A 25,955-nucleotide genomic window follows, 5' to 3' on the forward strand; every position below is an offset into this window, starting at 1 on the left:
AAATCTGTTTTCATAGTGCCGTTTTGCAGCTTTTATGACACTTTGATTGTTTCATATCATTTTTTACATGCCATTTGGAGATGTTTAGATATTAAGTTGTTTGTTTGTTTGTTTAACAAAATTTACACATTGCTTGATTGTAAAAAAAAAGAAAAAAAGAACACCCTCAAAGATAAAACTATAAAATCAGGAAAAATGGCAATGCATTAAAACATGCAAGAAGTTAAAATACTAAAACAGATTAAAATTCACACCAGCGTTTCTAAGAATTTGGGTAGGCTTATCTAAACATGAATATATATTTTTAGCAGGCGCCAAAAAGAGTACAGTGAAGGCACCAGCTTGGTCTCAATAGGCAGGAAGTTCCAAAGTGCAAGTGATGCCACACTCAATGAGTTCTTACAAATGCAGAAACAGTGTTATTTGGCACCTGCAATGCCAATTCCGCTGATCAGTCATGTGGGCGCATGTGGAGTAAGGCAGTCTCATAGGTAAACTGGTCCCTATTAAATGCTTTTAGTAAAGGTAAAGGGACCCCTGACCACTAGGTCCAGTCGTGAACAATTCTGGGGTTGCGGCGCTCATCTCGCTTTACTGGCCGAGGGAGCCAGCTTGCTGCTTCCGGGTCATGCGGCCAGCATGACTAAGCCGCTTCTGGCGAACCAGAGCAGTGCACGGAAACGCCGTTTACCTTCCCGCCGGAGCGGTACCTATTTATCTACTTGCACTTTGACGTGCTTTCGAACTGCTAGGTTGGCAGGAGCAGGGACCGAGCACCAGGAGCTCACCCCGTAGTGGGGATTCGAACCGCCAACCTTCTGATCGGCAAGCCCAAGAGGCTCAGTGGTTTAGACCACATCGCCACCCACGTCTTCGTTAGGTAAAAGGTAAAGGGACCCCTGACCACTAGGTCCAGTCGTGACCAATTCTGGGGTTGTGGCGCTCATCTCGCTTTACTGGTGGAGGGAGCCGGTGTACAGCTTCCGGGTCATGTGGCCAGCATGACTAAGCCGCTTCTGGCGAACCAGAGCAGTGCACAGAAACACTGTTTACCTTCCTGCCGGAGCGGTACCTATTTATCTACTTGCACTTTGACATGCTTTCGAACTGCTAGGTTGGCAGGAGCTGGGACCGAGCAACGGGAGCTCACCCCGTTGTGGGGATTCGAACCACCGGCGTTCTGATTGGCAAGTCCTAGGCTCTGTGGTTTAACCCACAGTGCCACCCTTTTAGAGAAATGAAAATAACCTCCCCCCCCCCCAAAAAAAAAGCCCCAACCCAAATTAAATAAATATAAACAAAAAACAAACATAGACCCCTGCAGGATCAGAACAGCAAACAATCTAGTCCAGGACCCTGATTCTAGTAGTAGCCGACCAGATGCCCACAAAGCAGGACCTGAGGGCAGATTGCTCCACCCCACATCTGCCCCACAGCAGGGGTTATTCCCTGGCATGCTACCTCTGAATGAAACTTTTGCTGAATATACCAATATAGCCAAAACCAGAATGCCCATGCCCAACAGTGAGGCACCAGCAGGCTCAGGGGAACCCCAAGGTTCTAAATACTTTAGGAGGGGGATCAAGGTTTCAACCTCTGTAGAGTTCTCAGAGAATCAGTAGGGTAGCACTATTGTTTGTGGCAGCACATACTGAGTTGGCAAGTCACCGGAAAACAGGATTTATGGCCAAAGGGTAGCTAGATAATACCCAAGTCTTGGCCTTCTTTGAAAGGCTGACATGCCACAATGGTATGATTAGAGGGATGGCAGAAAAATAGCAAACAGTAATTGGAGGGGTGGCAGAAAAATCACTAATCTGATGTGATTTGGATGCCTTTTCTGGCATATGTCAATAAGAATCAGAATTTACTAGAACTTCCAACAACTCGAGTCGTCAATCTGTGCACGGGTTATATTTTAAAAGTGCCCTCTTCCTGGTGGACAAATGAGAGATTTACTAAATGACTCAAATGGACAAAGAGTAGTTTGACTCACAATATGTGCATTGTGAGACCCATAGCCTCCGCTAGCTCAGTTCAGTTTTTGTTAACACTGCTTTTCTTGTTGTTATCGAAACCCAGTCAAAATCATTTGGGGGCGGAGTGGAACAGCCCCCAAACAGTCTAATGAGGACTGAGCATACTCAGTGACCATGGAATGCTCTCTGTTGAGATGGCAAGAAGGGGGGAAGAGAATGGAGCATTCTGGGAAAGGTCACAGCTGGCCAGCCGGCTGGCTGGCTGGCTGGCACCCTGAACAGGAACAGGCCGCACACTGCAACATTAAGGCTGTGCACACACTCCCATTGAATCTGCATCCAGTGCACTCTCACTGCTGGTTTGGGAAGCGGCATGCACACAACATTAGCTGCATCATATCTGTCCTGCCATTTCAAGTTACAAGAAGGGAGATTCTGACTAGACATCAGGAAGTAAGAGCTGTTCAGCAGTGGAACGGACTCCCTTGGAAGGTTGTGGACACTCCTTCCTTGGAGGGTTTCAAGCAGAGGTTGGATGGCCATCTGTCTTGGATGCTTTAGTTGAGATCTTAGTTGAGATTTAGTTGTTTAGGGAAGCTTTTAATGTTTGATGATTGGGACGCAGGTGGCGCTGTGGGTAAAAGCCTCAGCGCCTAGGGCTTGCCGATCGAAAGGTTGGCGGTTTGAATCCCCACGGCGGGGTGCGCTCCCGTTGTTCGGTCCCAGCGCCTGCCAACCTAGCAGTTCGAAAGCACCCCCGGGTGCAAGTAGATAAATAGGGACCGCTTACTAGCGGGAAGGTAAACAGCGTTTCCGTGTGCGGCTCTGGCTCACCAGAGCAGCTTTGTCACACTGGCCACGTGACCCGGAAGTGTCTTCGGACAGCGCTGGCCCCCGGCCTCTTTGAGTGAGATGGGCGCACAACCCTAGAGTCTGTCAAGACTGGCCCAAACGGGCAGGGGTACCTTTACCTTTTAATGTTTGATGCATTACTGTATTTTAATATTTTGTTGGAAGCTGCCCAGAGTGGCTGGGGAAGCCCAGCCAGATGGGCAGCGTATAAATAATAACATTATTATTATTATTATTATTATTATTATCCCTGCATTGCAGGGGGTTGGACTAGATGATCCTCAGGGACCCCTTCCAATGATTCTCTGATGAGTATTAAATGCTGTGTTGTGATGGACTTCCCCACCAAAACCAGCTTCCACAGGAACTGAGAAAACCAACAGCCTAGCTGTGCTTAAAGGCAGTGATGTGTTCCCAGGCTACGTTGCAGGTCCCACCTGTCTTTAGTAAGAGCTGTTGAATACCAGTATAGTAACCAAAGTGCTGTTCCATCCATTCACTCTCCAGTGAAGAAGTGGTCCAAATTGCCTTTAGATGGTTTATATTGTCAGGATTACTCGCGCTAATTTTGGTGTTCTTCCATATTTTAACAGGGGTGAATTTGCTTGTGGGGACTGAGAATGGATTGTGGCTTCTAGACAGAAGCGGGCAAGGAAGAGTCTACTCATTGATAACCAGGAGGCGGTTCCAACAGATGGATGTGCTCGAAGGACTCAACGTGCTAATTACCATCTCAGGTTTGTTTGGTGCCTAGAACCATCTGACCTACAGTAGGACCAGAAGCAATTACAAAGAAGATTAGACTGCAAATTGAGTTGTAAAAACTCGCCGGCTCCTCCTGACGCTTACAATCCTTGTATCTAGGGCAGATGTGATTCAGGGTGTTTCATTGCCTGCTTAGTATGCAAAGTGGTTTGCAAGATTTATAGAGTACACCAGATACTTAAAACTAGTTTAAAGCTGGCTTCTGAGTCTAACAGCATCAATCTCTCTGTGTTTGTTTCTCTAATGTGGCTTCCATCCCTGCCCTGGAAGCTGATGGCAGCAACCATTAAATTATTCCTCCCAGAGCACAGGCTAGGCATGTATATGTCTGATATCAGTGTACTGAAATTATGGGTCACAGCCACCTTACCCTGGCCATCCCTATTCGATCACTGGTATCATCTGAGTCCTGTTAGCACAACTCTCACCAACAAGAAGAGATGCCTTCAGTCTTATGAGTCTTACTGTTGTGGAACTCCTTGCCACTAGAAGTCAGACAGGCACCATCGCTGCTGACTTTTGGACGCCTGGTTAAAACTGTTTTATTTCAGGAGGGCTTTGCATCATGAGTACTTCTCCAATGCTTTAGAATCTTTTTGTTTGTTTGCATTTCTGAGGTTTTACATTTCTGAGGCTTTAAATTTCTGAAAGTTAATTTATGTTTTAAAATTTGCATCTTGTACCTGTGCAAGCTGCTTTGACACCTGGGCACTGGGAAGCATGATATACATTTTTAACATTAATAGTAATGATTATGATGGTGGTAGGTGTGGCCTAGGGTGGATGTGCACTTGTGGTTTTTGATGCTAAAAATGAATTTCAAATATGGTTCTGATAACCGTATTGCCATAGGAAGTTCTTTTCAAACATTAGTGATGTGCTGTTTAAATGTGGCACCAGAGGGCGCTGCAGACCTATCTCTATCCCAAAAAATACCTGGTAAACTTTGTGGGAAACGAAGCGAAGGAAGAAACCAAATGCCTTGACATTTTAGAATGATATTTTTAATATTGTTCTAATAACGTTTAAAAGGTGGGTTTCGATCTAGCCCTAGACTCTCCACTAAAGTTTGCAAATTATATACAGTACTAACTTTTATGGGAACAAGCTGTTAGTTAGAGTGTTCAGACTTCCACATTACGAACTGCTCTTTGTCAAAAGCATGGAAAGACAGGTATTAACCCCATCCAGGTGTTTTTTCATGATAAGACCCATAACTCTCCCGTGCAAAGTTATCTCCTATAGCTACAGGAGTGGCCATATTTTTTGTTGTTCTGAACAATGCTGATGCACAAAGATTATGGCTTACAACCAAAAAAAAAGGGGGGGGATGACTAACTAAAACAGAATGCCCTCAACCTTTAAGACATGTTTTGAACCAACAAAATCGAAACAGAGTAAATAAGACTTGTTGAAAGATGAAGTAATGGGGCTTTCCACACACATACACACACACACACACACACACACATGAGGGCCCATGCTCAATGCTTGCCAAATGAGGGCTACAAAGCATACTCTCATGTATGCATGCATGCACACACACACAACCCCACATGTGCAGCAGACGCACTCAGCACACAGGCAGACCACACAGCAACCGTTTACATCACCTTGGAAATAAATAAATACATAGCAACACACCCTCTCTCTGCCCTGCCCACACATGATATAGGCCAATATAGTATAAAAGGTAAAGGGACCCCTGACCATTAGGTCCAGTCGTGACTGACTCTGGGGTTGCGGCGCTCATCTCGCTTTATTAGCCGAGGGAGCCGGTGTACAGCTTCCGGGTCATGTGGCCAGCATGACTAAGCCACTTCTGGCGAGCCAGAGCAGCACACGGAAACACCATTTACCTTCCCGCTGGAGTGGTACCTATTTATCTACTTGCACTTGACGTGCTTTCGAATTGCTAGGTGGGCAGGAGCAGGGACTGACCAACGGGAGCTCACCCCATTGCAGGGATTCAAACTGCCGACCTTCTGATCGGCAAGCCCTAGGCTCTGTGGTTTAACCCACAGCACCACCCACACACATGCACACAGACACATAGATGCACCACACATTACAGTTTAAACCACTCCACCCTGCCCAGTGCTGAGATGGGGCAATTTTAATCTCCACCACAGCACTAGGCTGCACATGAATACAAATCCAGGCTGAAGGTTCACCACCCCTCGCCTTACAGGGTGTGGAGTGAAGGAGCTACTACAAAGTAAACAAAGGAGATCCAACAAACAGATCTGGGGTGCAAAACAGATTGTTTGGAACGTCACCCTGAGCTGCAGTTGTGCTAGTGATACTAAGGAGTGGTGCCTTTCAGAAGGCTCGGCTCACACAACGAAAGCTTAACTGAACTAGGAACACGTCTGAGGGCACAGATACACAAGTATTCGTTTATTTTTTTACATATGTTCTCTCACCACAAGGTGGTGCTATTGCTTTTCTGTCTGACTGCGATGATCCGAGAACATAGATCCGTCATTGAGCGTGAGCTTTGCACACAGAAAAACCCTGGCTTCGCTCCCTGACATCTCTGCTAAAAATGATATTAGTCAAGTAGATATCAGAAAGACCTCTACCCGAGTCTTTGCGGAAACAGCTGCAAGACAGAGGTTTGGTATGCACACCACAGATTTAAAGCACTCGGCTTCCGCTCCCCCTGCCCCCAAAAACCCTGGGGACCGTAATTTGGGAATTGCAACTCTGTGAGGGGCAAACCACAGTTCCCAGGATTTTTGGGGAAAGGAAGCTATGTGTTTTAAATGTGTCCTAATGGAATGGTGTTTACGCAGCCAGAATAGGCAATACAGTGGTACCTTGGGTTACATACGCTTCAGGTTACAGACTCCACTAACCCAGAAATAGTACCTCGGGTTAAGAACTTTGCTTCAGGATGAGAACAGAAATCGTGCAGAGACAGCGCGGCAGCAGCAGGAGGCCCCATTACCTAAAGTGGTGCTTCAGGTTAAGAACAGTTTCAGGTTAAGAATGGACCTCCGGAACGAATTAAGTTCTTAACCCGAGGTACCACTATACTGGCTTGATGTTACGCATCTTTCCTCTTATTTTAAGATATTACCAACCACAAAACTACTTCCAGCCAAGTTTGTGGTGTGATACAGCCTACCACTCCACAGACATGTAGAGATGTTAAGTTTTTAAACAAAATTCCTTTTCTATTTCTGCTCCAATAAATTGGCAGGCAAAAAGAACAAGCTACGTGTCTACTATCTATCCTGGCTGAGGAATAAGATTTTGCGGAATGATCCGGATGTGGAAAAGCGACAAGGCTGGGTGTCTGTGGGTGACCTGGAAGGCTGCGTACACTACAAAGTTGGTGAGTTTTCCCTTTGTGGGCTGCTAATAGCCAATTTTAGCACAAGATTTCTGTTGTTGTTGTTGTTGTTAACTCTGATGCTTTCTGTTTCACTTCAAGATCTTTAAAATAATGTTTTAGTTCCTGTTAATTCAGGAAGAGAAAAAGCTAAGGAGTAAACCCTGTGAAAATCTGGAGTGGTTGGGTGGTGTCTTGTACACCTCCTTCCGGCAAAATGGGCCTGCAGGATGGAGATTCCTCACCCCTTCTTTGAGGGCTTATTTGAACACACCAGATTCAGAGGTTGACACCACTGAGATAATATAGCTATTGTCTACATGAGCAAGATTTCTAAGGCCTTTTATTCAGATCCACATGCTGAAATAGGTTATTTGCGTGTGGAACAACATACACTACAGACACTGTCAACTAGGAGCAATATCCCATCAAGATTTTGCATTATCACTTCTTACCAGTTTTGATTGTAAATAGTTACATACAGAGGAAATGTTCTTTCATATGTGGTGGACTTGTAAAAGGGTAAAAGTGCATTGGGAAATGATCTATAAGGAATTGGGGAGGGGATGTTTAAAAGTACGGCGGTTTTTATTTATATATTTTTATTTTATTTTTGTTTTATAAATGTTGAGTTCGGGTGGGGGTGAGTTTTATTTTAGTATAATTGTTTTTGGCTTTGTTTTTACTTTTACTATTTTGTTAGACTATTGTATAGTTTGAATTTTGCTTTTTAAGGGGAAAAGGTCAGGGCTGCCTGGGAGTGGGCCTCAGCCAACAGAATGGCTGGGGCGGGTTCCACAGGGGCAGAAACACTGGGTACCCGATCTCAGTGATCACGGGCAGGAGGAGGAGTTACTCTAAGACCAGACCATGTCATTACAGAGGAGGCAGGTTTAGTCGTTGTTTGAGGACTATCCCTGCCTCCGGGTCTGGTCCTGACCAGACGGATACTGGAATCAGCAAGGGAAACCCACATGACCTGAAGGTGCCACTGTGCAATGCCAGGCCAATGATTCATAAGACCACTGCCATCCATGACTTGATCATGGATGGAGGACTTGACCTGGCATGTGTAACAGAGACTTGGTTGGATGTAGCAGATGGGCCTGCCCTTGCCACTGCATGTCCACCAGGTTTCTCTTACGCACAACAACCCAGGTCATGTGGGCGGGGAGGGGGGGTTGCAGTGATTTTTAGGAAGTCATTAGTTTGCACCAGGCGTCCTATTGGGAAGACCCAGTTCTCTGAGTGCATGTTCTGGAAGTTGGGCAATAGGGGCAGTACAGGATTCCTATTGGTGTACCGACCTCCCCGCTGCACTAAGGATTCCCTGCCCGAGCTGCTTCAGGTCATGGCGGATGTGCTCCTGGAGACACCTAGTTTGGTTGTCCTAGGGGATTTTAACATCCATGCCAAAACCACCTTACAAGGGGCTGCTCGGGACTTCGTTGAAAGCATGGCCTCCATGGGGCTGTCCCTGAACAAGTCTGGCCCAACTCATAGCCGCGGACATGCCTTGGACTTGGTGTTCACCTCTATGGATGTTGGTGATCTGACACTAACTAAAAGCGAAACAAAAGAAATGCCCTGGTCAGATCACTTCTTGGTGCAACTGGACTTCTCCGCGACCCTTCCCCTCTGCAGGGAGGTGGGACCAATTCGGATGGTCCACCCCCGCCACTTAATGGATCCAAATGGTTTCCAGAGAGTGGTAGGGGATGTTGATGGCCTTTCAGCTGATTCCCTGGTGACCCGTTGAAATACGGAGTTAACAAGGCCTATTGACTGTTTGGCTCCGAAGCGCCCTCTCCGATTGCATGGAGCCCGGACAGCCCTGTGGTTTTCCATGGATCTGAGGGCAATGAAACAATCGCTGAAATGGCTAGAGCGCCAGTGGCGGATAACTCATTCTGAAGCTGACAGGACATGGGGTAGAGCTCAAGGTCGAGCCTACCAAGTGGCAATGGCAATGGCGAAGAGGACCTTCTTTGCTGCCTCTATTGCATCTGCAGAAAACAGCAGCAGAAGACTCTTTCAGGTGGTTCACAATCTATCAGAACCACCTTCGTCATCGGGGCCTGGTAGGGACCCCAAGATCTCCCGCAATGCTTTTGCAAAGTTTTTTGCAGATAAAGTCGCTCAGATTCGGTAGGAGGTAGACTTCACCATGGGAGCAGGGCCAGGGCGGGAGAGTGCTAGAGTCCTGTCAAGTCATGTTATATGGGATCAATTTCAGTCTGTTACCTCCGAGGATGTGGACAGGCTGCTTGGACAAGTGAAACCAACCACCTGTCTTCTTGATCCTTGTCCATCCTAGTTGATAAAAGCAAGCCGGGAAGGACTGGGCAATGTGGGGTGGTGAATGCTTACCTCTGTGACGGAGCCTTCCCAGGCCCACTGAAAGAGGAGGTCATTAAACCGCTTCTAAAAAAAATTTTTAGACCCAGCCAATATGGCCAACTATCGCCCTGTCTCAAATCTTCCATTCTTGGGAAAGGTGATTGAGCGAGTGGTGGCTGAACAACTCCAGGCATGCCTGGAGGATGCGGACCATTTGGATCCCTTCCAGGCCTCACCATGGGACTGAAACTGCCTTGGTTGCACTGGGTTGATGATCTCCGGCAGGCTAGGGACAAAGGTGAGAGCTGTTTCCTAGTTCTGCTGGATCTCTCAGCGGCTTTTGATACCATTGACCATAACATCCTTCCGGACCATCTTGAGGGGCTGGAAGCTGGGGGCACTGTTATACAGTGGTTCCGCTCCTTTCTCCTGGGCCAGTGTCCAGAAAGTGTGGGGGGGTGAGTGTTGGGTTCTGTCCTCTCCCCCATGCTTTTTAATATCTATATGAAGCCGCTGGGAGAGATCATCAGGGGGTTTGGGCTGGGTGTTCATCAATATGCGGATGATACCCAGCTCTACCTCTCTTTCAAATCAGAACCAGTGAAGGCGGGGAAGGTCCTGTGTTAGTGTCTGGAGGCAGTTGGAGGATGGATGGCAGCTAACGGATTGAGGTTGAATCCTGACAAGACAGAAGTACTGTTCTTGGGGGACAGGCTGGTGTGGAGGACTCCCTGATCCTGAATGGGGTAACTGTGCCCCTGAAGGACCATGTGCGCAGCCTGGGAGTCATTTTGGATTCACAGCTGTCCATGGAGGTGCAGGTCAATTCTGTGTCCAGGGCAGCTGTTCACCAGCTCCATCTGGTACGTAGGCTGAGACCCTACCTGCCTGCAGACTGTCTTGCCAGAGTGGTGCATGCTCTATTTATCTCCCGCTTGGACTACTGCAATGCGCTGTACGTGGGGCTACCTTTGAAGGTGACTCGGAAACTGCAATTAATCCAGAATGCAGCAGCTAGACTGGTGAGTGGGAGTGGCTGCCGAGACCATATAACACCAGCCCTGAAAGATCTTCATTGGCTCCCAGTACGTTTCCAAGGACAAATCAAAGTGTTGGTGCTGATCTTTAAAGCCCTAAACGGCCTCAGCCCAGTATACCTGAAGGAGCGTCTCCACCCCCATCATCCAGCCCGGACACTGAGATCCAGCACCAAGGGCCTTCTGCCAGTTCCCTCACTGTGAGAAGTGAGGTTACAGGGAACCAGGCAGAGGGCCTTTTCGGTAGTGGTGCCTACCCTGTGGAACGCTCTTCCCACAGATGTCAAGGCAATAAACAACTATTTTAGTTTTAAAAGACAACTGAAGGCGGCCCTGTTTAGTGAAGTTTTTAATGTATGACACTGTATGGTTTTTAATATTCAGTTGGAAACCACCAAGAGTGGCTTGGGAAACCCAGCCAGATGGGCAGGGTATAAATAATAAAAAATTATTATTATTATTACTACTACTACTACTACTACTACTACTACTACTATTACTTTCCCCAAAAAATCCAGAGTCCTTTCTGTTGGGATAATTGAGACTAAAATTCCCAGGTGTCTAAAAAGGTTGTTTATGTATGCCATTACCATGACCCGTGTTTTGTTAGCCCAAAAATGGAAAACGAGCAAGGTTCCAACTAAAGAAGAATGGCAACTTAAGTTGACAGAATATGCACAACTCACAGATTTAACATATAGAATAAGAGAACAAGCAGAACATGCGTTTAAAGAAGATTGGAAAAAGTTTATGGGAAATAATTGTGCACAGCTGAAAACGCTGGCAGCATTAAGATAAATTAAACAGTGTAAACAAGTTTTGATGGATGCAATAATGGAATACTGAATGGTTTTGTTTCTGTAAAATATACAGATATTTATGATATGTAAAATGACCCATGGAAAGAGAAGAAGGGAAGTCATTGATATCTTAAGAATGTAAAATGAGTTGTTTTAAATTGTACAACAGAAAACTTAATAAAATTATATACTAAATGGTTACATAACAATTTTGGTAGAGGGTTTATGACTGTTGTCTCATCTCTAATGTGAACCTGAGTGTATGGATAAATCGAAGACTGTGATTGGTCTCGGGGTTGAAATATCAGGATAGATAACTATGCAAACATTCAAGCCATGTAAGATTATTGTAAGCCAAATTCATTATGTTCAGTCTGATATACGGACTTCTTATACAGGTCTACTTGCTTAAATGTCTGGGCTCTGGGTTTGTTGTCACTATCCCTCCCCCTTAGAACACGTTGTCTTGATTAGTTATTATTTAGCTTGTATCATTTGAATAGTGGTTGCTGTTGTTGGAAAACTGAGTTTTTTAAAACTTGTTCTTCGCACTTTCGCTGTGCAAAGAATGATTTAGAGAACCTTTCCCAATTTCTGTGCCTAGCTCATTAAAAAAAAAAAAAACTATTACTTTTCAGTGAAATATGAGAGGATCAAATTTCTTGTGATCGCTGTGAAAAACTCAGTTGAAGTCTACGCCTGGGCTCCTAAACCATATCACAAATTTATGGCATTCAAGGTAAGTAAATAAGAAGAGATTCATACTTGCTTTTCCATAGTATTCTCTACACATGCGCACCCAAAACACACACATGAACAGAGTTCTAATCATGTCCCTGTTTCATCCTGTAATGATAAAAGATCATTGTCTGACAATTACTGGACTCCCAGTGGCAAATAACCTATGGGGTGGCGCCCAAATATTTATGTTTGCTTATATTAGTTTTAGTAACCTAATTGAACTAAAGTTGCATAAATTTGCATATGAAAGGGAACGTGAAGGCAATGTAATGGAAGGCAGGGGAAGGCGTGCCCATTCCAGGCTTTTGTTTCCTTCCTTATATAGTGTAACTGCTAAACCCAGGTAAGCCAAACATGGCAGAAACTAGGTTATCACCTAGTCTCTGGCATGTCTTATGCTGCCTTTAACGCTGGACAGGATTGCTTTCTTGGGGATTCAAGCCAAATACTTAGAATCATAGAACTGTAGAGTTGGAAGACCCTTCTCTGCCTGAAATCCTGGGACTCAGCTACATTTAGTAAAGAAATAGTGATTTGAATGCGCTATAAACATGCAACACAAGATGGCGCCAGACAGCAGAAAATTTTAAAATGCAATTTTCCATAGAGATCTTTTTTTCTTTTTTTATAACTATCCTGTGTCTAGATCTACCTCCTGAGAGCCACTACCACCAGTTTAGATAGGAAAACAGACTAGCCTGGTAAAAGGCAGATATGTTCTGGTGCATTAAAATAGTTCTTTAAAAAATCAGAATAATCAGAATCTGCTGCCTTCTTCATTGACCAGAATGATTTATAATCTCATAATCTCATTGATTAATCAGGCAAAGGTTGCAGCACTTCCTAATTTGCACCATGGTATTAAACTGATTTCACTGCCCATTCCCTCTTTCCAGAGAAACTTGAGAACCATAGTTCTGTGAAGGTAGGCTAGAGATTTCAAACAAGAGGCTTTTCAGCATTTTACCAAATTACAGTCTTGAGGATTATATGGGAAAAGCCATGACAGGAAAGTGGTCTAAGGCTGCTATAAATTTGTAGTGTAGAATGTGTTTGCCCAAACTCACTATTTTTCTCATTCATTTATTTTGATGTGGGGTTAGATAGGGAGCTTTATGGGAACATGAATTCAGCTCACATAACTTGGGCTATCTCATAGATATGTCATAGAATCATAGAGTTGGAAGGGACCCTGAGGATCATCTAGTCCAACCCTCTGCAATGCACAAATATGTAGCTTTTCCTTATGGGGATCAAACCTCCAACCTTGGCATTGTAAGCACCGTGTTCTAACCAACTGAGGTATTCACCGTATCCTGTTCTCATAACTCATAGTCCGTGACTGCAGTCATTCTTTGTGAAAAGGGATGCAGGTGGCGCTGTGGTCTAAACCACTGAGCCTCTTGGGCTTGCTGATCAGAAGGTCAGCGGTTCAAATCCCCATGACAGAGTGAGCTCCTGTTGCTCTGTCCCAGCTCCTGCCAACCTGGCAGTTCAAAAGCATGCCAGTGCAAGTAGATAAATAGGTACCACTGTGGCAGGAAGGTAAACATGTTTCTGTGTGCTTTGATTTCTGTCATGGTGTCCTGTTGCACCAGAAGCAGTTTAGTCATGCTGGCCACATGAACCAGAAAGCTGTCTGTGGACAAATGCCGGCTTCCTTGGCCTGAAAGTGAGATGAGCGCTACAACCCCATAGTCGTCTTTGACTGGACTTAACCATCCAAAGGTCCTTTACCTTTACCTTACCTTTGTGAAAAGACAAAGGGAAATGCTAATCAGGACTCTTTTTGGTTACATGTTTAATTAACAGTAAGATGCATAGTGTCTGCTTCTTCTCTTTACAGTCCTTCACTTCACTTCACCACAAACCACTGTTGGTTGACTTGACGGTTGAGAATGGACAGAGGTTAAAAGTGATCTATGGCTCACCAGTTGGATTTCATGCTATTGATGTGGACTCTGGCTCAGTGTATGACCTGTACCTTCCCACACATGTAAGATACATCATTCTTCAGGAATCATGACAGTTTGCAAGGGGGGGGGGTTCTTCTTCAGCCTATACAGTTAAAGAGGGTCTCATCGCTATTAATGCCGTGATTATTATCATTATTTGAATATTTTTTTCTACTCCACATTTCCATCCACGTGGGTCCACAGAAGCCAGAAATTCTCATTTGTTTAACAAGATTTATTGCAATAAATGTAACGAAATGTTCAAGTCTTTTGCAATAAATCTTAAAGCCATCAAGTAGAAACAGTTAAGAACGAGAAATTTAAAAACATTTTAAAAGATAATTAAAATTAGCAGTAAAAGGTTCGAAAAAGGTAATGTCTACGTGACTGGATAGAAAAAAAAATTAACATCTAGTTTCCCTGTTGATTTTGGAACCATTCAAGATATACAGAAAATATACTTAAAGAAAAATATTTTAACATCTAGTATCCCTGTTGATTGTGGCACCATTCAAGATATACAGAGCTTTATAAATCTAAGTTGGTCCTTTCTGTGCATGCAGTTTGGGTATTGTTGTTGTTTAATTATTTGATTCATTTATTTATTTATTGGCCATTGCTTTTCTTCCAATATATTGGGGGTAGCATACACAATTCCCCCCTTACCACTGACGCAGTTTTCTCCTCTCAAGAACCCTGTGAAAGCTTAGGCTAAGAGATAGTGTCTGGCCCAAGATTTGGGTAGAGATTTAAGCCTAAGCTCCTCTGAACTTAGTACACCTACTCCATTTAATTAATAGAGTGCCATGAGCGAATAATGCTAATGATTTTGCACGGGGGAAATAGAACAGGGACCGGCCCAAAAGGACCTTGTACTCTAAGGCGGCCTGCTATCTTTTTATCCCCTCGTTCTTCTTTGGTGATCACTCGTAGCTGAGTAAGATTGTCTTCCATGAACACGGTTTTAACAGTGTGTCTGTAAGTAACCGTGGAGGCCAATTCTGGATCCACACGTCCTTCCACAGTGGGGACATTGGTTTATGGGCAGGAGTTGATCATGGTGAGGGTTTGCCAAACATGCCTTCCTCTTAGCATGTTTTTCCCTTTCGTCCTGAGTTCGAATGTCTTCAAAGTCCATGACACTTTTGGTAAAGACTGTTCTCCAATTGGAGCTCTTGCAGGCCACTGTTTCCCAGTTGTCGGTGTTTATACTACATTTTTTTAGATGTGCCTTGAGAGAGTCTTTAAACCTCTTTTGTTGACCAACAGTATTACGCTTTCAATTTTTAAGTTCGGAATAGAATAGTTGCTTGGAAGACGATAATCAGGCATCTAAACACCATGACCAGTCCAACAAAGTTGATGTTGAAGAATAATTACTTTGACACTGGTGATCGTAATGATGTTGAAGAATAATTGCTTTGACACTGGTGATCTTTGCTGCTTCCAGTACACTGGCATTAGTTTGCCTATCTTCCCAAGTGATGTGTACATTTTTTTTGGAGACACCATTGATGGAATCTTTCAAGGAGTTGGAGATGGCGTTTATAAGTAGTCCATGTTTCACAAGCATTCAGTAGAGTTGGCAGTACACTAGCTTTGTAAACAAGCATTATGGTTTCCCTGCAAATGTCCTGGTCCTCAAACACTCTGCACTTCAATCAGGACAAAGCTGCACTGGCAGAGCTCAGGTGATGCTGGATCTTGGCATCAATATCAGCCCTTGTGGAAAGATAACTGCCCAGGTAGGAGAAGCGACCGACACTTTCCAACGTTACACCATCAAGTTGGATTTGTGGTGCTGCAGAGGGGTTGTTTTGTGCTTGTTGGTGCAGCGCTTTGGTTTTTGGGATGTTGAGAGATAGGCCAAGCTTTTCGTAAGCTTCTGCGAAGATATTTAGGATGGTTTGGAGATCATCCTCTGAGTGTACTCTATATTGTCGTCAGCATACTAAAGCTCTCTGACAGAAGTTACGGTAACCTTACTCAGATTGAAAAGCTTTCCATCTGTTCGATATATGATTTCTACTCCGGTGGGGAGTTTCCATTTGACAATGTGTGGAATCATGGCAATGAAAATAATGAATAGAGTTGGGATGCTAACACAACCCTGTTAAACACCTGATCCTAATGTTAATGGTTCACTTTGAGAGCTGTTGTTATCTGCGATTGTTGCTTTTGTCAACACTCGTCATAGCTCTGGTAAGGAGCATATCACGGCGATCTTCAGCTTGGACAATAACATAGTCTAAGAGATGCCAGTGGTTCAACTGAGGGTGCCTCCATGATGTTTTAAATTTATTATTTTGTCGAAAGGGTGTGTTAATAAAAACAAGATTGTGCATTGCGCATATGGTTAATCCCCTGGTAAACCCAAGACATCCTGTTTTGTCTTGTTGTGATCTTGCACAATTTTGCACTGTGATTCCCCCCCCAAAAAAAAAAAGTTTTGGGGAGGGGCACGATCTCACATGGGTCACCTTTTTTGAGAGGGCACAATCTCACATAGGTCACGTGACTTACATGGGAGTGTGGCCCCAGAAGATGGTGTCCTGGTTTCTTGTTGCAACCTGTAGGAGGGTATGGCATGAATGAGTTTTGAGAAGAGTTTGTAAAGAGAGGATGAGAGGTGACACCACATTTTGAGCAGAAGGCGGTACAATGGCGAAGGGAAAATGTCACGAGGCCTCAGAAAAAATAAATGATGCTGGTCGCAGCAGCCTCCAATTTAATTAGATATGTAGAGAAGCAATATTTCCCAGCTCAATGCCCTCAATATGAGAGCTCCCCATGGATGGTTGTGACTATTCTGCTCACTCGTCCACCATGAGACAGAGTGCACTAAAAATACACTTTACCCCCAAGAGTGCAGGAACTTAAATAAGTGTGTCATTCCTGCAGCTGCTGGGACTTGTTCCAGGAAGGGTCCGAATGTGAGAGGTTCGCTATATAATTTTCTTCAAAGAGGTTTCTGGAATCAGCATCCTAGGCTTCTTTTAAAGGCAACAGACTAGGTGTAGACACATCTGCGTCTGGCTCCCACTTTCTCTCTCTCTCTCTCTCTCTCTCTGTCTGTCTTTCGCATAAATTGGTCATGCAAGTAATACCAAGGCAACGCATCAAAATTGCTCTCCGGCTCTGGATACCTGTCCTGGTACTACGGATAGTGGCTGCAGAGACACCTGACTGCATGGCTGGAATGGGTATACTCACTTTGGCAAGTAAAGCATCTGTGGTTCCTTTATGGGTCAAACATGGCATTGATGTGGTAGAGAAATGGATGTCCTTTGACTTGCATGTGCCTTTGCACTTCATGAAAAGCAATAGGGGAGTTCTGGTGTTTGTTCTCCTTGTGAAAGTGCTAATTGCATGGATCTTTCAGAATTGAATTAGATACTCAGGTTAATCCTATTCCTGGTACCGTAGAGGGGTAGGACTGTTTTCAGTATGCGTTTTTATCTCAAGGTTTCTTAAAACAAAGCACAGCCCTCTTTCATGTGCATGTACTACAAATTATTTCTCTCTCTCTCTCTCCCTATCTATCTCAGGAAGTGGGCTAAGGGTTTGAGATATTCTAAATTGCTTAAAGTTATTTGAATATTTTGCAGTATGAATCACCAGGTTTTTCTGAGAGTGAGTTGAATGCGTATATTTTCTTCAACGCTGCTTGCTTTTCCTCTGTATTTGTTTGTGTGTGTGTTTGACATGCTTTGAACATAAGCTTCTGAATGACCTTTGAGCAATATGTGCAGCCTCCCCCAACCTAGATGTTGTTGGGACTCCAGCTCCCATCAGCCCTATCTGCGTGGACAATAGTCAGGGGTGATGGAATTTGTAGCCAACATCTGGAGCAAACCCAAACAAACAGCACAGATAGAGGGGAATGTAAACATGGCTCTTTAGTTAACAGACCTCTGAGGAGACATTTGCATGAGGGCCTTGATGCTGAGAAAAGGAGATTAACTGTACGCCATTTAATGTACCCTCATTTAAGTGCTTCTTATCTGAACACTGCTATTTCCTACAGGTGTGTGTAGGAGGCTGCTTGATTTCTCCTTCCTTCCCAAGGCGATTGAGAGAGTTTTCCCACGCAGTAGCCAACTTGACTCGCAGATATATCGACCTTTGTGCAGTGCATCTTTTAAAGATAGCGCATAAATTTTTTGAGATAAAAGCTATCAGGGCCGAAGGCTAACATGAAATGGGAGCTGGCAATCTCTCCCTCCAAAGTGGAAGAAAGGTTGAATAATAGGAAATGGTGCTTAGAATAAAATAAATAGTGCTACACTGTGTATTGAGCTCGTGCTAAATATGACACCCAGACTAGTAAACTGTTCTGTAACAAATTCGCTCCCCAGTGGGGAGGAGTTGCGGTGGACCGCATGGCCACCCACTCCCCACGGGGGGTGGGGGACACCGTCGCCTGGGGGATCCAGGCCACATGAGAGCCTGGCCAGCCCCTGCCCCTCCATGCTTAAGGGTATTCCGTTAAAGGAATCCGGGGGTGTTGATCTAGTCTGAAGCCCAGCTGGGGGGCTAAGGCCTTGACACGACCCCAACGGGAACACCAGGGGGAGCTTGAGTTGGTTCACATAAACAGGGCTCCCCCTACTGGTGGCTTACCCTTACTGGGACTTCCTGCACAATGGGCAGGAGTCAGATATAGTCAGGTCCAATCAATGCCTAAGCCAATACCGCTCACATTCTGTAATTTCAATAAAGTTGTGGCCAAAATTTGCCCAGTAACATAAACCTAATATCCGTGTCCTTGTGTGAGTTATTCCCAACACGGGGGTGGCTGCGGGGTCTCGACACGCAATGGGAGCTTTGCTGTGTTATTGCACTGTCTGCATATTTGCAAGTTTAGATGCTGAATTCTTTTAATATATGCAAACTATCCAGAGCTCTCTTGCAAAGCCAAGTGAGTCGACTCTCCAAATCCTCCTTAGATCACTGTCACCACACAAGTGGTTAGTTCTGAAAAGGAAACAATGTTGGTCAGATAATGTGAAATCCTCACACTGCCTAACAAATTCTAATCCAAGTTTTCCCCTCACTTTTTGTAAAGCAGGAAGTATGTCTGCTATGCTGGTGAAAAACACTAAGAGAAAAGAAAAACAAAAGTTTATTCTTTGTCCATTCATATCTATATCTATCTGTATCTGTCTATATAGCAAGACGAATGCCTCGCAAGACGGAAAACCCGCTAGACGAAAGGGTTTTCCGTTTTGGAGGTGCTTCGCAGGACGAATTTGCTATGGGCTTCCTGGGGGTTTTTTTTCGCTCCCTACCCCCTTTTTCTAAGGCACTAAGCTGCTAATAGCCTTTTAGCAGCTAATCCGCTAATCCCTTAAGCCTTTAATAGCCGCTAATAGCCGCTAAACCGCTAATAGCGCTAATCCGCTAATCCGCTAATGGGCTTGCTTCGCAAGACAAAAAAACCGCTAAACGAAGAGACTCACGGAACGGATTCTTTTCGTCTTGCGAGGCACCACTGTACTTTGTCAACTTAGACTTTGTTTTATGTGGTTTAGTGTTTGGTTTCTAAAATTTTGCTTGCAAATATTTTAAAGAAGGCAATCACTAAGTTGAAGTATAATGCATAATCTTTTTCTATAATGCCGTTGTTAGTCTTACTGCCTTGAAATCGCTCTTTGTTCACAAGACACAGAATACAAAGTGAAATATTGGACTTGGACAGTGACTATTGTATGCTTTTTGATAGTTAAATATTTTTTCCCCTTTAAATACTGGCAGTGGAGGTAGAAGATAGCCAGCGTGGTTAGTTGCCATTAATAGTCTTACCCTCAATAAATTTTCTTATTCACTTTTGAAGCCATCCATGTTGGCTTTTCACTTGGTATCTCAGTATTTCTTGCTATTTCTATGCTCTCTAGATCGCCAAATGGCAGCAGGAAGCATATAGACCTTTTTCAAGCAATTTTTATTATTATTGTGGTTTCCCAGAATCTTCATTGGTTTTAATGCTCGGCCAGGATTGGTGGACTGCGGTTGCTAAAATGACAGTGTTTTCCATGATATAAATTTCAATAAAATGTTGTTTCAGATCCAAGGGAATATTCACCCTCATGCTGTTATCATACTCCCTAATACCAGTGGAATGGAGCTACTTCTTACCTATGAAGATGAAGGGGTCTACATCAACATATATGGACGTTTCTCTAAGGAAAATGTTTTGCAGTGGGGAGAAATGCCAGCATCTGTAGGTAAGTATGAAAAGAGCACAGCTGCCGGGAGGGAGGGAAAATGAAAACTAAGCAGGATCAGGCCCAAAGCCCATCTAATCCTGCGTCTTGCTCTCACAGTGGCCAGCTGAATCATATGCCACTTGATCCTTAAACACCAACTACCTCAAAAAGAAGAAAACAATGAAGTTATCAGCAAAAGCAATTATCTAAAACAATCAAAACATAATAATTAAATCCAACAATAAGCTGAAACCAGTTTAAAACACATGTCAACATTCTGCATAACTGGATAGGCTTGTCTAAACAAAAACGTTTTTAGCTGGTTCCCAAAAGAGGACAGTGAAGGTGTGTGCCTATTATTATTATTATTATTATTATTATTATTATTATTATTATTATTAAAATGTGCATACCGCCCTTCAGCTGTCGATCTCAGGCTGGTTCACAACATATGAATGACTCTGAGATCCAGTATTACAACAGAGGGAGAAAAACATTGCTTTGCTTTCTCCACTCCATGCACAGTTCAATAAACCTCTGTTATGCTTCCTGTAAGTCACTGTTTTTTCTAAACAAACAAAACAGAAAATTGAAAGGTGCCCCAGATCATCCTGCTCCTGTTGTCTGTACACTGGCTTTACTGCTTGGGGGAAATGCACACGGCACCTGCTTGGAGAGCATTTATCTCCCTCTCATGTGAGAGCCCGGGGACAACCAAAGAAGCTGAATGCTGGGACACTCCGGGTGGGCAAAAGAAACTCCTTCTTCACACAGTGCGCAGTTAAACTGTGGAGCTCACCCCCACAAGATATGATGGTGGCCACCAACTTGGATGGTTTTAAAAGAGGATTAAACAAATTCATTTATAATGATTTAAAAATAAAATAAAATGAAGAACATTTCCCAAGAAACCAGAAGCCTTTCTTTTGGGAATGGTAACAACATTTGTTGTTTAGTCGTTTAGTCGTGTCCAACTCTTCGTGACCCCATGGACCAGAGCACGCCAGGCACTCCTGTCTTCCACTGCCTCCCGCAGTTTGGTCAGACTCATTTTAGTAGCTTCAAGAACACCGTCCAGCCATCTCGTCCTCTGTCATCGCCTTCTCCTTGTGCCCTCCATCTTTCCCAACATCAGGGTCTTTTCCAGGGAGTCTTCTCTTCTCATGAGGTGGCCAAAGTATTGGAGCCTCAGCTTCACGATCTATCCTTCCAGTGAGCACTCAGGGCTGATTTCCTTAAGAATGGATCAGTTTGATCTTCTTGCAGTCCATGGGACTCTCAAGAGTCTCCTCCAGCACCATAATTCAAAAGCATCAATTCTTCGGCGATCAGCCTTCTTTATGGTCCAGCTCTCACTTCCATACATCACTATGGGGAAAACCATAGCTTTTACTATACGGACCTTTGTTGGCAACAAAGGTAACAACATAAATCCCTTTAAAAAAATCTGACAGGTATAAGACTTAGGGCATGTAAAGTCATGGTTGGCTACTGTGGGAATATCATGCTGGACTAAATGGAGCAATTGGACTGTGCACATAAAAGCCCAGTCATTCTCTGAAATAGCACCAGTCATCTGCACCAGGGCTGGATACTTGCTTGCAGGCATTGATAAGTCTCTCCCCCACCCTCAGGGGCCTACTATCACCAAGCCCCCATTAAAAATCCATTGCCAGAGTCATGTGGGAAAGCCATGTAAGAGCCAGAGGTGTCTGCACTGAAGCCTGGTCCAGAGGAGCTGAGATGGGGAACCTGTGGCACTATGGATGTTGTTGTTTTTGAACTCCGTTTTCCATTATTCCTGACTTAAGGGACAAGCTGACTTGAGCTAGTGGAAGCTGAGCTATGTACATGCTCAGGCCTTAGCTGAGCTATGTACATAGCTGAGCTATGTACAAGCTCAGGCCTTATCCCCAAAGAATTCTGGGAGCTGTAGTTTGTTAAGGGTGCTGGGAATTGTAGTTTTGAGAGGGGGTAAACCCACAGTTCCCATAACTCTTTAAATATACTTTAAATACACAGGCCACAGGGTCTGTGTCCCTGCCACTTCGCTCTTTCTATTTCTGCCTCCCTTTCAGAGGGAGATAAACCATGCGAATGTGATTTCCTAAGGTTCAGGCATTAGCTTCCAAGCCCTGTATCATACATGTTACTTCCTCCACAAAGCTGCAGCCACATTGTAACAGGGGCATTTTTATTTATTTTTTAATCCCTATGAATCAGAGTAGCTCAGAGTCTCCTTTAGTATGCCATCATTGCTTTAATGTTGCAAATTCTAGGGAAAATACCAAAGTTCTCATCTACTGGATCATACTGGTGGCTCCCGAATCCATGCCAAGATCACTCTGTTGCTCCCCACCCAATGCTCTAAGGAGATTCTGTCAGTATTCTTGGAACTGTCTCCCAAACGAAATGGACCAATCTGCAGGCTGCGATCCACTTTCCAAAGGTTTCCCAGTGCAGTGCAAGCTGGTGTCTCCCCCAGCCCCATGCCACGACCCACATTTCTAAGCAACTCTGTGCTGTGGTATCTTTCTCTAATTCACATTGGCCTAAATTAGGAATATATGACAATGTTTGTGGTGCAGCAGAGAAGAAAGGGGGGAAAACATGAAGACCCCCACCAGTGTGGTGTAGTGGTTAAGAGCGATGGACTCGTAATCTGGGGAACCGGGTTCACATCTCCGCTCCTCCACATGCAGCTGCTGGATGACCTTGGGCCATTCACACTTCTCTGAAGTCTCTCAGCCCCACTCACCTCACAGAGTGTTTGTTGTGGGAGAGGAAGGGAAAGGAGAATGTTAGCCGCTTTGAGATTCCTTAAAGGGAGTGAAAGGCGGGATATCAAATCCAAACTCCTCCTCTTCTTCTTCTTCTTCTTCTTCTTCTTCTTCTTCTTCTTCTTCTTCCTGGGAACCGTAGTTTGTCAAGGGTGCTGAGAGCTTTTAGGAGACATCTAGTTCCCTCCCAGAACTACAATTCCCAGAGTTAAACCACTCTGGTAGGAATTGTTGCCTTGTGAGGGAAATAGAAGTGGTGTCTCCTAACAACTCTCAGCATCCTTAGAAGACTATTTGAAGGACTCTTTAAAACAGAAAGAAAAAACAAGAAGATATTTTATTCCAGAAGTGTTTCAGTCAGCATTTTTCCCCTATAAGGAACATTTCCCAATTCAGTCCATCCTACATTGCTGACACTACCTGATGATAATGACTGAGAAAACAAAATTGTTTTCACAGACAGATGGCTTTTGTTTCTGAAGTTATTTTACTCTAGTATCTGTTCCTACATAAAACACCCTCAAACTGATATGATGCAGCTGTGGCGTTCTAGTGGCAACATCCAATTAACTCACTCTGTGACCTTCTAGTACAATTAAATAAGCATTTCCTTCATTTCTGACTGAGTCTTCTGCTTAAATTGGTATGTTGCTTTAGTGGAACTAGGATGCTTACTAGGGTTTACTTCATAAACTGCTTAGAAGTCTAGGTTGGCATTAAGCTGCTAATTTATGATGATGGTGGTGGTGAGGGTGATTAAGAATAATAAATTTACCTATGCCCTTGGTATCACAGCATCATAAGTTTACCCTCTCCTGCCTGGTACTGGTAGTCAACCGGCACTGAGGGGTCAGAACAGTCAGCCCACAACTGAGAGCTCCCTCAACCTCCTTTCCTTTACCAATGCCATATGCATTGTTCACCAACCCGTCTCCCTCTCTGTCCCAGAAAGGGTTGGTGATAAACTAATGGCAGATGTGAGGACGAATGTGGTCCAATGCTTGCTTGCTCATCCCCACCTGATGACCATCTTCTGCCATATTGGTGGCTTCCCCCCACCCCCAAATCACAAAACAAAAGAAATCTGGGTAGGCCCTAAGGTAAAGGTAAAGGTACCCCTGCCCGTACGGGCCAGTCTTGCCAGACTCAAGAGTTGTGCGCTCATCTCACTCTAGAGGCCGGGAGCCAGCGCTGTCCGCAGACACTTCCGGGTCACGTGGCCAGTGTGACAAGCTGCATCTGGCGAGCCAGCGCAGCACACGGAACGCCATTTACCTTCCCGCTGGTAAGCGGTCCCTATTTATCTACTTGCACCCAGAGGTGCTTTCGAACTGCTAGGTTGGCAGGCGCTGGGACCGAACGGCGGGAGCGCACCCCGCCGCGGGGATTCGAACCACCGACCATGTGATCGGCAATCCTAGGCGCTGAGGTTTTACCCACAGCGCCACCCGCGTCCTAAGGGTAGGCCCTAGTAGGCTGCAATATCACGTGAAACAGTATCTTTGAGGTAAATGTGGTTCTAAAGTATAGCCAGGGTTTTCTTGGAATTGATTTTGATATAAAGAATGCAGGCCCTCCAAGTGTCCCTATTTTCCAGGGACAGGCCCAGATTTGCAGAAGCTGTCCAGGTTTCTGGTTTGATCCTGGAATGTCCTGCTTTTCCTTAGGATGCCCCTATTTTCGTTGGAGGGTATGGAGTTATGCGACCCCCAAGCCAAGGAGATAAGTAACTACTGTATACAACCTTTAGAAGACATCTGAAGGCAGCCCTGCATAGGGAAGGGTTGTTGCTTTTTTCATGCTTAATGTTTTATTATGTGTTTTTTTAATAAGTTGGAAGCTGCTCAGAGTGTCAATTCAGTCAGATGGGTAGAGTATAAATAATAACATCATCATCACCATCCTTATTATTATTAATTGAATAGGACATCCCTATGTTCATCGGAGAAAGGTTGGAGGGTTTCATGGATCAACCAAATTCACTAGAATGTTGTGAGAATTAGTTCATTGTTGATTTTAACAGAGGGTTAAGACAAGACCATGGAGATAAGGTTGCCAATAGCAACTAATCATGAACCACAGCTGTGGACCACCTCCCATATTGGAAGTGGTACTCCTCTGAATACCAGTTTCTGGGAAATCACATTGCACTTCACTCCCATTTGCAGGCTTCCTGTAGATATAACAATAACATAATAACATCAGGTTGGCCAATGTGAGAAGAAGATAGACAAGATGGGCTTCGGTCTTACCCAGCAGATCTCTTCTTAAGTTCCTTTGTTCAAAAAACCACAACAATGCAAAATGATGTGTTGTAAATGGCACCATTGACATTATTTAATGGGGTTTACTAGGCTTGACTAGGTTCCAACAAGAGAAATCTTTCTTTCCTTGTTTATTTGTGGTTAAGTTTCTCAATAGCTTTGTCTTGCCCAGGGCCACTCAAAGTGACTTGTAACCAAAGAGACAGACAATAAACCCTGTATAATAATACTAATACTAATAATAATAATAATAAGCAATAATAATATTTTTATTATTTATACCCTATCCACCGATCTGTCTGGGTTTCCTACTCTGGGTGGCTTAAAGGTAAAGGTAAAGGTACCCCTGCCCATACGGGCCAGTCTTGACAGACTCTAGGGTTGTGCGCCCATCTCACTCAAAGAGGCCAGGGGCCAGCGCTGTCCGAAGACACTTCCAGGTCACATGGCCAGCGTGACATCGCTGCTCTGGCAAGCCAGAGCCGCACACAGAAACGCCGTTTACCTTCCCGCTAGTAAGCGGTCCCTATTTATCTACTTGTACCCAGGGGTGCTTTTGAACTGCTAGGTTGGCAGGCGCTGGGACCGAACAGCGGGAGCGCACCCCGCCGCGGGGATTCGAACTGCCGACCTTTCGATCGGCAAGCCCTAGGCACTGAGGCTTTAACCCACAGCGCCACCCGCGTCCCCTGGGTGGCTTACAGGATATATAAAACATGGTAAAGTATCAAACATTAAAAATTTCCAGATACAGGGCTGCCTTCAGGTGTCTTCTAAAAGTTGTGTAGTTCTTTATCTCCTTGACATCTGATGGGAGGGCATTCCACAGGGAGGGTGCCACTGCCAAGAGGGCCTTCTGCTTGGTTCCTTGTAACTTCACTTCTCACAGTGAG

At 44.5% G+C, this 25,955-nt stretch overlaps 1 protein-coding gene across 3 annotated transcripts in view; it reads left to right on the plus strand.

Annotated features, from left to right (window-relative positions):
* The window catches only part of NRK (Nik related kinase), a 128,347-nt gene that overhangs the window by 89,640 nt on the left and 12,752 nt on the right, over nucleotides 1-25,955 (plus strand). For all 3 annotated transcript variants that reach the window (XR_014506935.1, XM_083422283.1, XM_083422284.1), the window contains 5 exons: nucleotides 3,425-3,568; nucleotides 6,805-6,939; nucleotides 11,752-11,852; nucleotides 13,701-13,850; nucleotides 19,877-20,036. Coding sequence is in view for 2 of the 3 variants with exons in the window: in XM_083422283.1 (XP_083278409.1) it covers nucleotides 3,425-3,568; nucleotides 6,805-6,939; nucleotides 11,752-11,852; nucleotides 13,701-13,850; nucleotides 19,877-20,036 (690 nt within the window). In the remaining variant the exon portion in view is untranslated. The remainder of the gene's footprint in view (nucleotides 1-3,424; nucleotides 3,569-6,804; nucleotides 6,940-11,751; nucleotides 11,853-13,700; nucleotides 13,851-19,876; nucleotides 20,037-25,955) is intronic.

Source organism: Podarcis tiliguerta (assembly GCF_965153285.1).
Source record: "Podarcis tiliguerta genome assembly, chromosome: Z".
In the NCBI taxonomy this organism is placed as follows: Eukaryota; Metazoa; Chordata; class Lepidosauria; order Squamata; family Lacertidae; genus Podarcis; species Podarcis tiliguerta.